At 43.2% G+C, this 13365-nt stretch overlaps 1 protein-coding gene across 1 annotated transcript in view; it reads right to left on the bottom strand.

Annotated features, from left to right (window-relative positions):
* Positions 1-3600: 3600 nt before the first annotated feature.
* rsad1 (radical S-adenosyl methionine domain containing 1) overlaps positions 3601-13365 on the bottom strand; it is a 68704-nt gene continuing 58939 nt past the window's right edge. The window contains exons 8-9 of the mRNA XM_059949001.1: positions 7757-7860; positions 3601-5849 (exon numbers count right to left, since the gene is read on the bottom strand). Coding sequence (XP_059804984.1) covers positions 5741-5849; positions 7757-7860 — 213 coding nt within the window. The 3' untranslated portion in view covers positions 3601-5740. The remainder of the gene's footprint in view (positions 5850-7756; positions 7861-13365) is intronic.

The following is a 13365-nucleotide window of genomic DNA, read 5'->3' as shown; positions in this document are numbered from 1 at the left end:
TTGCCATGGTGAGGCCAACCTGGGTGGAGTATCAGCACCTCATATTCTGTCCAGATAGCCTCCAATCTGATGGCAATTTCTTTCTTTCCTCTTCTCTCTTCTTCTACTCCCCAGTCTGGCCACTTAACTTTTCTCACCTTCATATCACCTCCCCCTGGTGTCCTCCTTCTTCCCTTTCACGGTCCACTCTCCTATCAGGTTCTTTCCTCTCCATCCCTTTTCCTTTCCCACCTAGCTTGTTTCACCTTCTAGCTAATCCTCCTTTCCACTTCCACCTTTTCATTCTGGCATCTTCCCCCTTCCTTTCCAGTCCTGAAAGAAGGGTCTCATCCTGAAACATCAACTGTTTATTAATTTCCATAGATGCTGTCTGACCTGCTGAGTTCTTCAAGCATTGTGTGTGTGCGTTGCTCTGGATTTCCAGCATCTTCCGAATCTATTGCGTCCTCATCATTTCTGATCTAAAAGGATATCCTTCTATTCCGAGGCCGTGGCCTTGGGTCCTAGACTCTCCGACTATTGGAAGCATCCTCTCCATGTCTACTCTAGGTCTTTTAATATTTGGCAGGTTTCAATGAGATCACCCCTCCTCCCATTCTTCTAAACTCCAGTGAGTATCGGCTCAAAGCCATATGTTAACCTTCTCTCTTTCGAGATCAGTCTCATAAATCTCCTTTGGACTGTCTCCAATCCCATCACATCTTTTCTCAGAAATGAGGGAGGCACAAACAGCTCACAACACTCCGAATGCAGTCTGACCAATGTCTCATAAAGACTCAGCATTACATCTTCGTTTTTATATTCTAGTCCTCTGGAAATGAATACTAACATTATATTTGTCTTCCGTACTATCGCCTCAACCTGCAAGTTAACCTTCAGGGAATCCTGCACCAGGACTCCCAAGTCTTTTTGCACCTCCAATTTCTGAACTAGCTCCGTTTTGAAAATAGTCCACGCCTTTATTCCTTCTACCAACGTGCATGACCATACACATCCCTGCACTGTGTTATGTCAACCACCATTGTCCATTCTCCTAAGTCCTTCTGCAGACCTCCTGCTTCCTCAACACCACCTGTCTTCGTATCACCTGCAAACTTGTCCACAAAGCTGTCAATTCCATCATCCTGATCATTAAAATATAACATGAAAAGTAGTGGACACAACACCAACCAGAAAAAAAGCCCCCTTTATTTCCATTCTTTGCTTTCTACCAGCCAGCCAATCTTCTGTCCATGCTAGTATCTTTCATGTAATACTAAGGGCTCTTAGCTTGTTCAATAGCCTCATGTCTGGCACCTTGTCAAAGGCCTGAAAATCCAAGTAAAAAACATCAACTGACTCTCCTTTGTATATCTTGCATGTTAGTTCCACAAAGAATTCCAACAGATTTGTCAAGCAACATTCCCCTTTAAGGAAACTATGCCTTTTGTATTATCTGCATCCAAGTACCCCAAAATCTCACCCTTAATAATGAAGTCAGGCTACAGGCCTATAATTTACTGTATTTTGTTGCCCTCCCCTTTTAAGTGTAGAGTGACATTTGCGATTTTCCAGTCCCTTCCAGACTATAGAGATTTTTGAAAGACCATTACTAACGCCTTCACAATCTCTTCAGCTATATCTTTCAGAACCCTGAGGTATAATCCATCTGGTCCAGGTCTATCTCCCTTCAGACCATTTCATTTCCCAAATACCTTCTCATTAGTAATAGGACGACACTCACTTTTGCCCGACACTTGAATTTTTGGCATGCTGCTGGGGTCTTCAACGTGAAGACACTTATTCAGTTCGTCCACTATTTCTTCGTTCCCCAGTACTAATTCTCCAGCTTCATTTTCCGATGGTCCAAAGTCCACTCTTGCTTCTCTTTTACTCTTTATGTATCTTAAAAAGATTTTTGGTATCCACTTTCATATTATTGGTAAGCTTACTTTCATAGTTAATTTTTTTCTTATTTTTTTTAGTTGCCTTTTGTTGTATTTTTAAAGCTTTGCAATCCTCTAGTTTCCCACTAATTTTAACTACATTAGAAATGTAGAAAACCTACAGCACAATATAGGCCCTTCGGCCCACAAGTCGAGTACGATATTCTCCCAACAGGTTGCCCTTATTGGAGAATGACTGTGCTTAATGCAGGGAAGCTGATGGACCGGCAGTCGCCGCAGTCCTTGAGAGCTTGGGGTCAGGGTCCAATGGCACGGAATGCAAGAGGTCCTTCGCTGCTTTGGCCTTCCCTGTTGTTGTGATGTGTCACCATCTTCCAGCAGCTCCACCATTGGGGTCTTGGTTGGATGGCTCTTGGTCTGGAACCTCTCCTTCATGGTGGTCTCACCAGAAGCTGAACTCCAGGATGGCATCGCTCCAAGAACTGTCACTTCATCGGAGAGGAGAGGGTTGCGAGTGTATGCCTCTGTAGTACGCTTAACTCCGCTGTACATCCCTCTCAAACTGCAAGGTGAATTCTATATTATGATCACTGCTTCATAAGGGTTCCTTTACCTTACATTCCCTAATCAAACCTGATTTACTAAGCAACAGTGCAGAATTGTCTTTTTCCTACTGGGCTCGACCAGAAGCTGCTTTAAACTTATTCTAAGACAGCATATTGCCCAGTTAATATTTAGAACACTAAGGCCTATTTCCTCCTCACCTCATGCTGCACTGGCATGTCTCTCCTGCTTGTTGTTTAAGTGCTTCTCAAACTCCATCTCACATATATGCAATGAATGCCTCCACAACTCTTTGGGAAAGAGAATTCCAAAAGGTCATGACCCTGAAAGAAGAAATTCATCCTCAGCTCCGTTTGAAATGAGAGCTCTCTTATTCCAGAACGGTGCCCCAATTCCAGAAATTGTCTGGCATCAACCCTGTTTATCGTCCTTCAAGCTTTATGTTTCAATAAGATCACCTCTCATTATTCTAAATGTCAATAAGTATAGACCCAACATGCTCAATCTATTGATCTTTTCATTTCAAATATTAACTAAAGAGAATTTTCTCTGCACTGCCTCCAATGAAAATATTCCCCTTAGATATAGTATGTAGTACTCCATATATGGTCCCATTAATACCCAAAACTTACAATTTCCATACCAATACAACGAAGATCTACATTCCACTAGCCTTCCTAATTATTTACTGTGACTGGGCGCTACTGTTTTATGTTTCATGTTCCAAGATCTCCTGATTCCTTTGTATCATAACATTTAGACTAAGAAGGAATTTACTTATTCCTTTTCCTTCCAGAGTGGATATCGTCTCATTTTCTGAGGACGTCTCTGTTTTTATTTATTGAATACAGCCGGGAGCAGATTCTTCCAGCCCTGCAGGACACCCAGCAATTCCCAATTTAATCCTAGCATAGTCACAGGAAAACTTACAATGATCAATCAACATACCAACTGTGGGAGGAAACCGCAGCACCCAGAGGAAAGCCATGCGGTGTTGGGGAGAACATAGAGACTCCTTACAGGCAGCAGTGGGAAATTAACTCAGGAATTATCCATTTGTTTTTCACTCCCTGGAGATTTGAAGTGTTATGAATGAGTATTTTTTAACCAAAGTTAACTTTATTCATAACAAAAAATATTTACAAAAATAAACTGTACAATCCTTTTTTATTCTTCCATTTGTAGACAGTGTTGAGTTACACTTCTTAACAGTTGGCAACACTCCTCTATTGACATTTCAATATACTGGCAGACCAGAGGGTGCTTTTGATGATCTAGCAATGCTTGATATCTGTTTCTGTGTGTCCCTGGGATCAGAGAGTCGTTTCTGTCCAACTGCTGCTCAGGACAACTCACAGGCAGGTCCTTGCATCTTTCCCCCCACTCTCTGCAAAGAGGTGAGCAACCAATACGGTCTTCCTGGGGACAGTGCGTGGTGGGAGTAATGTTATATACATAGCACAGAGTCAGACTCATCAGCCCACCTAGCTCATGCAAAACTATTATTCTGCTTAGTCCCCGACCGTCGCCCTCCATACCCCTCCCATCCATATAGTTCTCCAAATTTCTCTTCACTGTTGAAGTTGAACCCACATCCACCATTTCCATGAGCAGCTTATTCCGCACTCCTGTTACTCTCTGAGTGAAGAAGATCCCCCTCATGTTACCCTGAAACATTTCACCTTTCACCCTTAACCAAAGGTCTCATCCTACATGTGAAGAAGCCGGCTTACATTAACCTTATCTATACCCCTTGTAATTTTGTGTAACTCTATCAAATCTCCCCTCATTCTTCTACACTCCTAACCTATTCAACCTTTCCTATAACTCAGGTCCTCAAATCCAGCAACCTTGTAGATTTTCTCAGTATTCTTTCAATCATACTGATATCTTTCCTATAGTTAGGTGACCAGAACTGCACACAGTACTCCAAATTAGGCCTCAGAAACATAGAACATAGAAATCTACAAAACGTCATATACAACTTCAACATATATTCCAACTTCTCAGTACATTGATTTATGAAGGCCAATGTGCCAAAAGCTTTCTTTACAGCCCTATCTACTTTCCAGACTCCGGGATTACCAAACGTATTGCGGATTTTCTGGTGTAGTCTGTTTTGTCGTGTGCTTTTGTGATATCATTCTGGAGGAACGTTGTCTCATTTTTTAACTGCATTCCATTTGTGGTTTCTAAATGACAATAAACTGAAACTGAACTGAACTTGCATTTCCACTTTCATGGAATTATAGATCTGATTTCCCAGATTCCTCTTTTCTACCACAGTCCTCAGTGTCCTACCGTGTAAGTCCTACCTTAGTTTGTCCTCCCAAAGTGCAACACCTTACACTTGTCTGCATTAAATTCCATCTGCCTATTTTTCCAGCTGATCCAGATCCTCCTGCAAACTTTGAGAGTCTTCCATGCTGTCCACTATGCCCCCAATCTTGCTGTCATCTACAAATTTGCTGATCCAGGTTACCAAGTTATCACAAACACGAGGAAATCTGCAGATGCTGGAAATTCAAACAACAACACACAAAATACTGGTGGAATGCAGCAGGCCAGGCAGCATCTATAGGAAGAAGCACTGTCGACGTTTAATGCCACTCCTCCCCTTCTTACACATCCCTTATTTATTTATTCACCCCCCCTTTTCTCTCTCTTTTTTTCTCTCTGTCCTTCTCACAATCACTCTTTGCCTGCTCTCCATCTCCCTCTGGTGCTCCCCTCCCCCTTTCTTTCTCCCTAGGCCTCCCGTCCCATGATCCTTTCCCTTCTCCAGCTCTGTATCCATTTTGCCAATCACCTTTCCAGCTCTTAGCTTCACCCCTCCCCCTCCTGTCTTGTCCTATCATTTTGAATTTCCCTCTCTCCCCCTCTCAAATCTCTTACTGCCTTTTCTTTCAGTTAGCCCTGACAAAAGGTCTCGGCCCAAAACGTCGACTGTACTTTTCCCTATAGATGCTGCCTGGCCTGCTGCGTTCCACCAGCATTTTGTGAGTGTTGCCAGATTATCATCCAGGTCTTTGATATACAGTAGGTGACAAACAACAACGAACACAGCACACCACTAGTCACAGGCCTCCAATCATAAAGGCAGCCACCTGCTACAACTCTCCAATTTCTTCTGCAAAGCCAATGTCAAATCAATTTTGTGTTGTGTGTGGGTTATATGTACTGTGTTGTGCACCTTGGTCCAGAGGAATGTTGTTTTATGTGGCTATATACACGTATACAGTTAACTGATAATAAACTTGAACTTCCAGTGACTCTAAAGAAGGAATGAGTCAAAGACAGCGAGAAGCCGAGTTCCAGTAGGAATGCTGCAACTGGTTCAGAAGAGTGGGCAGCAGGCTGTCGAGTAAGGCCAGGCCTTCCCATGAACATCGTAAGCCCCTGCAGAAAGATGGGAAACAAATATTTAGCCTGAAATGAACATGAAGACAATAGACAATAGGTACAGGAGTAGGCCATTCGGCCCTTCAAGCCAGCACCACCATTCACTGTGATCATGGCTGATCATCCACAATCAATACCTCGTTCCTGCCTTCTCCCCATATCCCTTGAGTCCGCTGTCTTTAAGAGCTCTATCTAACTCTTTCTTGAAAGCATCCAGAGAATTGGCCTCCACTGCCTTCTGAGGCAGAGCATTCCACAGATCCACAACTCTCTGGGTGAAGAAGTTTTTCCTGAACTCTATTCTAAATGGCCTACCCCTTATTCTTAAACTGTGGCCTCTGGTTCTGGCCTCCCCCAATATTGGGAACATGTTTCCTGCCTCTAGCATGTCCAATCCCTTAATAATCTTATATGTTTCAATCAGATCCCCTCTCATCCTTCTAAATTCCAGTGTATACAAGCCCAGTCGCTCCAATCTTTCAACATATGACATTCCTGCCATCCCGGGAATTAACTTCGTGAACCTACGCTGCACTCCCTCAATAGCAAGAATGTCCTTCCTCAAACTTGGAGACCAAAACTTAACACAATACTCCAGGTGTGGTCTCACCAGGGCCCTGTACAACTGCAGAAGGACCTCTTTGCTCCTATACTCAACTTCCCTTGTTATGAAGGCCAACATGCCATTAGCTTTCTTCACTGCCTGCATGCTTACTTTCAGTGACTGATGAACAAAGACACCCAGATCTCGTTGTACTTCCCCTCTTCCTAACGACACCATTCAGGTAGTAATCTGCCTTTCTGTTCTTGCCACCAAAGTGAATAACCTCACATTTATCAACATTAAACTGCATCTGCCATGCATCTGCCCTCTCACTCAATCTGTCCAAGTCACCCTGCATTCTCCTAACATCCTCCTCATATTTCACACTGCCACCCAGCTTTGTGTCATCTGCAAATTTACTAAAGTTACTTCTAATCCCTTCATCTAAATCATTAATCTATAATTGTAAATAGCTGCGGTCCCAGCACCTAGCCTTGCAGTACCCCACTAGTCACTGCCTGCCATTCTGAAAAGGACCCGTTAATCCCTACTCTTTGTTTCTTGTCTGCCAACCAATTTTCTATCCATGTTAGTACCATACCCCCAATACCATGTGCTCTAATTTTGCCCACTAATCTCCTTTGTGGGACCTTATCAAAGGCTTTCTGAAAGTCCAGGTACACTACATCCACTGGTTCTCCCTTGTCCATTTTCATAGTTACATCCTCAAAAAATTCCAGAAGATTAGTGAAGTGTGATTTCCCCTTCGTAAATCCATGCTGACTCGGAGCGATCCTGTTACTGCTAACCAAATGTGCCGCTATTTCATCTTTTATAATTGACTCCAGGAAGGTGCACCTCTAGACCAAGTGCCAAGTAACTCTGCTCACACTCCACTTTACATGTGATGGAAGGGGCAGACTTACCCTCCGTCTGTGGCTGGATGTGAACCTTTGTCCCTGATGTGGAAGACCCTTTAGCAGCCCTTTGTAATACCAAATGCCCTTTGCTCCAAATCGGCTATTGTTTAAAAGGCTATTTAAAATTGTTCCTGTTTCCAATGAATGCTCTCACCACCCTGCCCTAAGGGAAGATTTTATGTTGGATTCAAAAATAAAGGTAAGATGTATTTAAGCGGAATAAAGATGCTTTTAAAACAAAACTAGGTAATCTACATATGAAGGGAAATCAACCAATTAGACAAGTTGAAATGAAGGATAGCATGGCCTTGTAGGACTGAATGGCCTGCTTCCATGCTGTAATCTAAATTTAAATCTTTGCTGTCTGACAAAAAAATCTTCTTACACAGGGGCAGGGAGAAAAACACAATTTCAGGGATGTCAAAGAAAGCAGTTATTACCTGTCATCCAGAATGAGCAGCTCCTCCTGCAGGTACTGCTGTACTTCAGTGGATTCACCCATTGCTTCCTTCAGGCTGAATAAAGGTGAATGCTGTTGCCAATGCTACAAACAGAACAGTTTCCAAAAGATTCAAAGTAGAGGACAAATAACCCACCTCGCCAGTCAGAAAATAACTAAAACTGCAGATGCTGAAATTTGAAACAAGAACAGAAATGCTGGAAGAGCTCACCCAGTCAAGCAGCATCTGTGGAAAGGGAAGGCCAAGGACCTTTGCTCTTTAGAGTTCTTCCAGCTTTTCTGCTTTTTGTTTTCTTCCCTCTCCCACCTCCCCCATCAGTCCTTCTGTCTGCCGTTCCCCTGAAATCTTCACCTCCTGAGAAACTGCGAGACACAGTGGTTTTTGTGTAGCATACTGTCAAATAGTGCTTCAAAAGGCAAAGTCAAAGCTATTTATTGTTATATGCACAAGTACATGTATATACCAGTGCAATGAAAAACTTACTTGTAGCAGTATCACAGGCACGGTGCATCAGCATACAAACAGAATTCACAAGAAAAAAAATATTTAAACAAAAATTATGCATAATATTTACAAGAGAACAAAATCAAAAATTGAATAAAAGGTCAATTTTAGTGCAAACTGATCAGAGTGGCCATAATATTGCTAAGCTGTAGTGGTGATCAGAGTTTCACTCTGTCTACCTAGATATACAGCACTGTGACAGGCCCTTTGGCTTAACAAACCCACACCACCCATTACTGTGACCTGTATGTTTTTGGAATGTGAGTGGAAACCAGAGCACCCAGAGGAAACATGCACAGCCACACGTCCAGACTCCTTACAGACAGTGGCGGAATTCAAGCCAGGTCACTGATACTGTAACAGCATTCCACTAACTGCTATGACCGTGATGCTAAAACTGGTAGTACTGCTTGGTTTAAGAACTGGATGGCTGCGGCACTTCAGGATCCTGTATCTCCTGTCCAATGGTAGTTGCAAAAAGATGGCATGGCCCTAATGGTGGGGAACTTTGATAACGGATGCTGCCTTCTTGAGGAAGTGTCTTTAGTAAATACTGCTGATGGTGGAGAGGGTTGTGCCTGTGGTGCATTGGGCAAAGTCAACTATTCCCTGCAGCTTTTTACATTACCGCACATTGAAATTGTTGTACAAGACCAATGTGGAACTAATCAGAATGTTAGCAAAGAAAGTTTATACAATATCTATATTGGGCTGTAAAAAACCTCCTTAAGAAGTAGGGAAGTTTAGGGAAAGAACTCAGACCTTGGATTTAGGCAGTCTGAAGCACAGCAGCTCATGGTGGACAACAAAAATCAGTACTGTGCATGTGTCCTGCACTGATCCTGGAAGTCTGAAGGACATTAGGGAGGCAAGCCCATGGAACAATCCCAACAAGGTAACTTCTAAAAACTGAAGTTTGCAAACTCACCTAAACATATCCCTCAACTGCTTATCCCCCACCTTTACCACTTCTATTGGCATATTTGTCTCCATGTGTTTACTCTTCACAACAACACACACAAAATGCTGAGGAACTCAGCAGGCCAGGCAGCAGCTATGGAAATGAGTACAGTCGACATTTCAGGCTGAGACACTTTGGCAGGACTCTGTTTCAATTCCACGTTAACCCAACCACTGCAAGGTCAGGTCAGTCAGGCTCCATTGCTCCTCCAGGAACAACACAAAATCACACCTCCCAAAATTTCTCAATCCCTTCTCTCTCCAGAATTCCAAAAAATGGATCCTTACACCATATTTGGAAAGTTCACTTATTTTATGTTAGAACTTCGTAAACCATTGATGTTGTCTCAATTATATTTTAGTTTTCAAACTGGAGGCTGAATAGATGCTGAAGAAGGGAGAATACTCATAGAAACATAGAAAACCTACAGCACAATACAGGCCCTTTGGCCCACAAAGTTGTGCCGAACATGTCCTTACCTTAGAAATTACTAGGCTTACGCATTGCCCTCTATTTTTCTAAGCTGCATGTACCTATCTAAAGGCCTCTTAAAAGACCCTATCATATCCACCTCCATCACCATTGCCGGCAGCCCATTCCACACACTCACCACTCTCTGAGTAAAAAAACCTTACCCCTGGTATCTCCTCTATACCTACTCCCCAGCACCTAAAAGCTGTGTCCTCTTGTGGCAACCATTTCAGCCCTGGAAAAGCCACTGACTATCCACACGATCAATACCTCTCATCATCTTATACACCTCTATCAGGTCACCTCTCATCCTACTTCGCTCCAAGGAGAAAAGGCCAAATTCACTCAACCTATTCTCATACGACATGCTCCCCAATCCAGGCAGTATCCTTGTAAACCTCCTCTGTACCCTTTCTATGGCTTCCACATCTTTCCTGTAGTGAGGCAACCAGAACTGAGCACAGTACTCCAAGTGGGGTCTGACCAGGGTCCAATATAGCTGCAACATTACCTCTTGGCTCCTAATTTCAATTCCACAACTGATGAAGGCCAATACACCGTACGTCTTAACCACAGAGTCAACCTGCACAGCTGCTTTGAGCGTCCTATGGACTTGGACTGTAAGATCTCTCTGATCCTCCACACTGCCAAGAGTCTTACCATTAATACTATATTCTGCCATCATACTTGAACTACCAAAATGAACCACTTCACACTTATCTGGGTTGAACTCCATCTGCCACTTCTCAGTCCAGTTTTGCATCTTATCAATGTCCTGCTGTAACCTCTGACAGCCCTCCACACTATCCACAACACCCCCAACCTTAGTGTCATCAGTAAACTTACCAACCAATTCCTCCACTTCCTCATACAGGTCATTTATAAAAATCACAAAGAGAAGGGGTCCCAGAACATATCCCTGAGGCACACCACTGGTCACCGACCTCCATGCAGAATATGACCCGTCTACAATCACTCTTTGCCTTCTGTGGGCAAGCCAGTTCTGGATCCACAAAGCAACGTCCCCTTGGATCCCATGCCTCCTTACTTTCTCAATAAGCTTTGCATGGGGTACTTTATCAAATGCCTTGCTGAAATCCATATACACTACATCTACTACTCTTCCTTCATCAATGTGTTTAGTCACATCCTCAAAAAATTCAATCAGGCTCATAAGGCACAACCTGCCTTTGACAAAGCCATGCTGACTATTCTTAATCATATTATACCTCTCCAAATGTTCATAAATCCTGCCTCTCAGGATCTTCTCCATCAACTTACCAAACACTGAGGTAAGACTCACTGGTCTTTAATTTCCTGGGATATCTCTACTCTCTTTCTTGAATAAAGGAACAACATCCGCAACCCTCCAGTCCTCAGGAACCTCTCCCGTCCCCATTGATGATACAAAGATCATCGCCAGAGGCTCAGCAATTTCCTCCCTCGCCTCCCACAGAAGCCTGGGGTAAATTTCATCCAGTCCCGGCGACTTATCCAACTTAACGCTTTCCAAAAGCTCCAGCACATCCTCTTTCTTAATATCTACATGCTCAAGCTTTTCAGTCTGCTAAAAGTCATCACTACAGTCACCAAGATCCTTTTCCATCGTGAATACTGAAGTAAAGTATTCATTAAGTATCTCTGCTATTTCCTCCAGTTCCATACACACTTTCCCACTGTCACACTTGATAGGTCCTATTCTTTCACATCTTATCCTCTTGTTCTTCTTGGGGTATTCCTTAATCTTGCCTGCCAAGGCCTTCTCATGGCCCCTTCTGGCTCTCCTAATTCCTTCTTATGCTCCTTCCTATTGGCCTTATAATCTTACAGATCTCTACATTACCTAGCTTTCTGAACCTTGTGTAAGCTTTTCTTTTCTTCTTGACTAGATTTATTACAGCCTTTGTACACTACGGTTCTTGTACCCTACCATAACTTCCCTGTCTCATTGGAACATACCTACACAGAACTCCACACAAATATCCCCTGAATATCTGCCGCATTTCTTCCATACTTTTCTCTGAGAACGTCTGTTTCCAATTTAAGCCTCCAATTTCCTGCCTGATATCCTCATAATTCCCCTTACTCCAATTAAGCACGTTTCTAACGTGTCTGTTCCTATCTCTCTCCATTGCTATTGTAAAGGAGATAGAATTGTGATCACTATCTCCAAAATGCTCTCCCACTGACAGATCTGACACCTGACCAGGTTAATTTCCCAATACCAGATCAAGTACAGCCTCTCCTCTTGTAGGCTTATCTACATATTGTGTTAAGAAACCTTCCTGAACACACCTAACAAACTCCACCCCATCTAAACCCCTCACTCTAGGGAGATGCCAATCGATATTTGGGAAATTAAAATCTCCCATCTCGACAACTGATATTATTACACCTTTCCAGGATCTGTTTCCCTATCTGCTCCTCGATATCCCTGTTACTATTGGGCGGCCTATAAAAAACACCCAGTAAAATTACTGACCCCTTCTTATTCCTAACTTCCACCCACAGAGACTCCGTAGACAATTCCTCCATGGTGTCCATCTTTTCTGCAGCCGTGACACTATCTCTGATCAACAGTGCCACTCCCCCACCTCTTTTGCCTCCCTCCCTGTCCTTTCTGAAACTTCTAAAACCCAGCACTTGAAGTAGTCATTCTGCCCCTGAGCCATTCCAAGTCTCTGTAATGGCCACCACATCATATCTCCAAGTACTGATCCACGCTCTAAGCTCATCTGCTTTGTTCACAACACTCCTTGCGTTAAAATAGACACATCTCAAACCTTCGGTCTGAGCGCATCTCCTCTATCACCTGCCTATCCTCCCTCTCACACTGTCTACAAGCTTTCTCTATTTGTGAGCTAACCTCCTCTTCCCCAGTCTCTTCAGTTTGGTTCCCATCCCCAACAATTCTAGTTTAAACTCTCCCCAGTTGCCTTAGCAAACCTCCCCATCAGGATATTGGTCCCTCTGGGATTCAAGTGCAACCCGTCCTTTTTTGTACAGGTCACCCCTGCCCCAAAAGAGGTCCCAATGATCCAGAAATCTGAATCCCTGCCCCCTGCTCCAACCCCTCAGCCATGCATTTATCCTCCAGCTCATCCTATTCCTATTCTCACTGTCACGTGGCACAGGCAGTAATCCTGAGATTACTACCTTTGCGGTCCTGCTTCTCAACTTCCTTCCTAACTCCCTGTAGTGTTTTTATCAGGACCTCTTCCCTTTTCCTACCTATGTCATCAAAGTTGTTTTTATTCAGGAAGGTTAATTAGATGGGGAGAAAATGGTAGTGACAGATTTTTTTAAGTGACTGGTTAAGAATAAAAATGATGGGTGTGAATTTTTTAAAAATGCTAAATGTTATAATCTTAAAGGTACTCTCTGAAAATTATAGTGGAGATGGCCGCAGAGATTAGCTCTCTGCAGCATTGAGGACAACCATAGGAAGCAATATCTCAAGATGGAGACATCCCATCATAAGGACCCGCACTATCCAGGCCAAGCCCTCTTCACATCGCTGCCAACAGCTAAGAAGTCCAGGAGTCAACAACAGCTTCTTCCCCACCACCACCGGGAGCTAACCTAAAAGACCCTAATTCAACTTTAGATTATATTTTCCCTGATATGCACGAATGTCATTATGTATTTTTGT

The sequence above is a fragment of the Hypanus sabinus genome, chromosome 23 (assembly GCF_030144855.1).
Source record: "Hypanus sabinus isolate sHypSab1 chromosome 23, sHypSab1.hap1, whole genome shotgun sequence".
In the NCBI taxonomy this organism is placed as follows: Eukaryota; Metazoa; Chordata; class Chondrichthyes; order Myliobatiformes; family Dasyatidae; genus Hypanus; species Hypanus sabinus.
The sequence above is the reverse complement of the archived record's forward strand: the minus strand, read 5'-3'. Positions and strand labels throughout refer to the sequence as shown.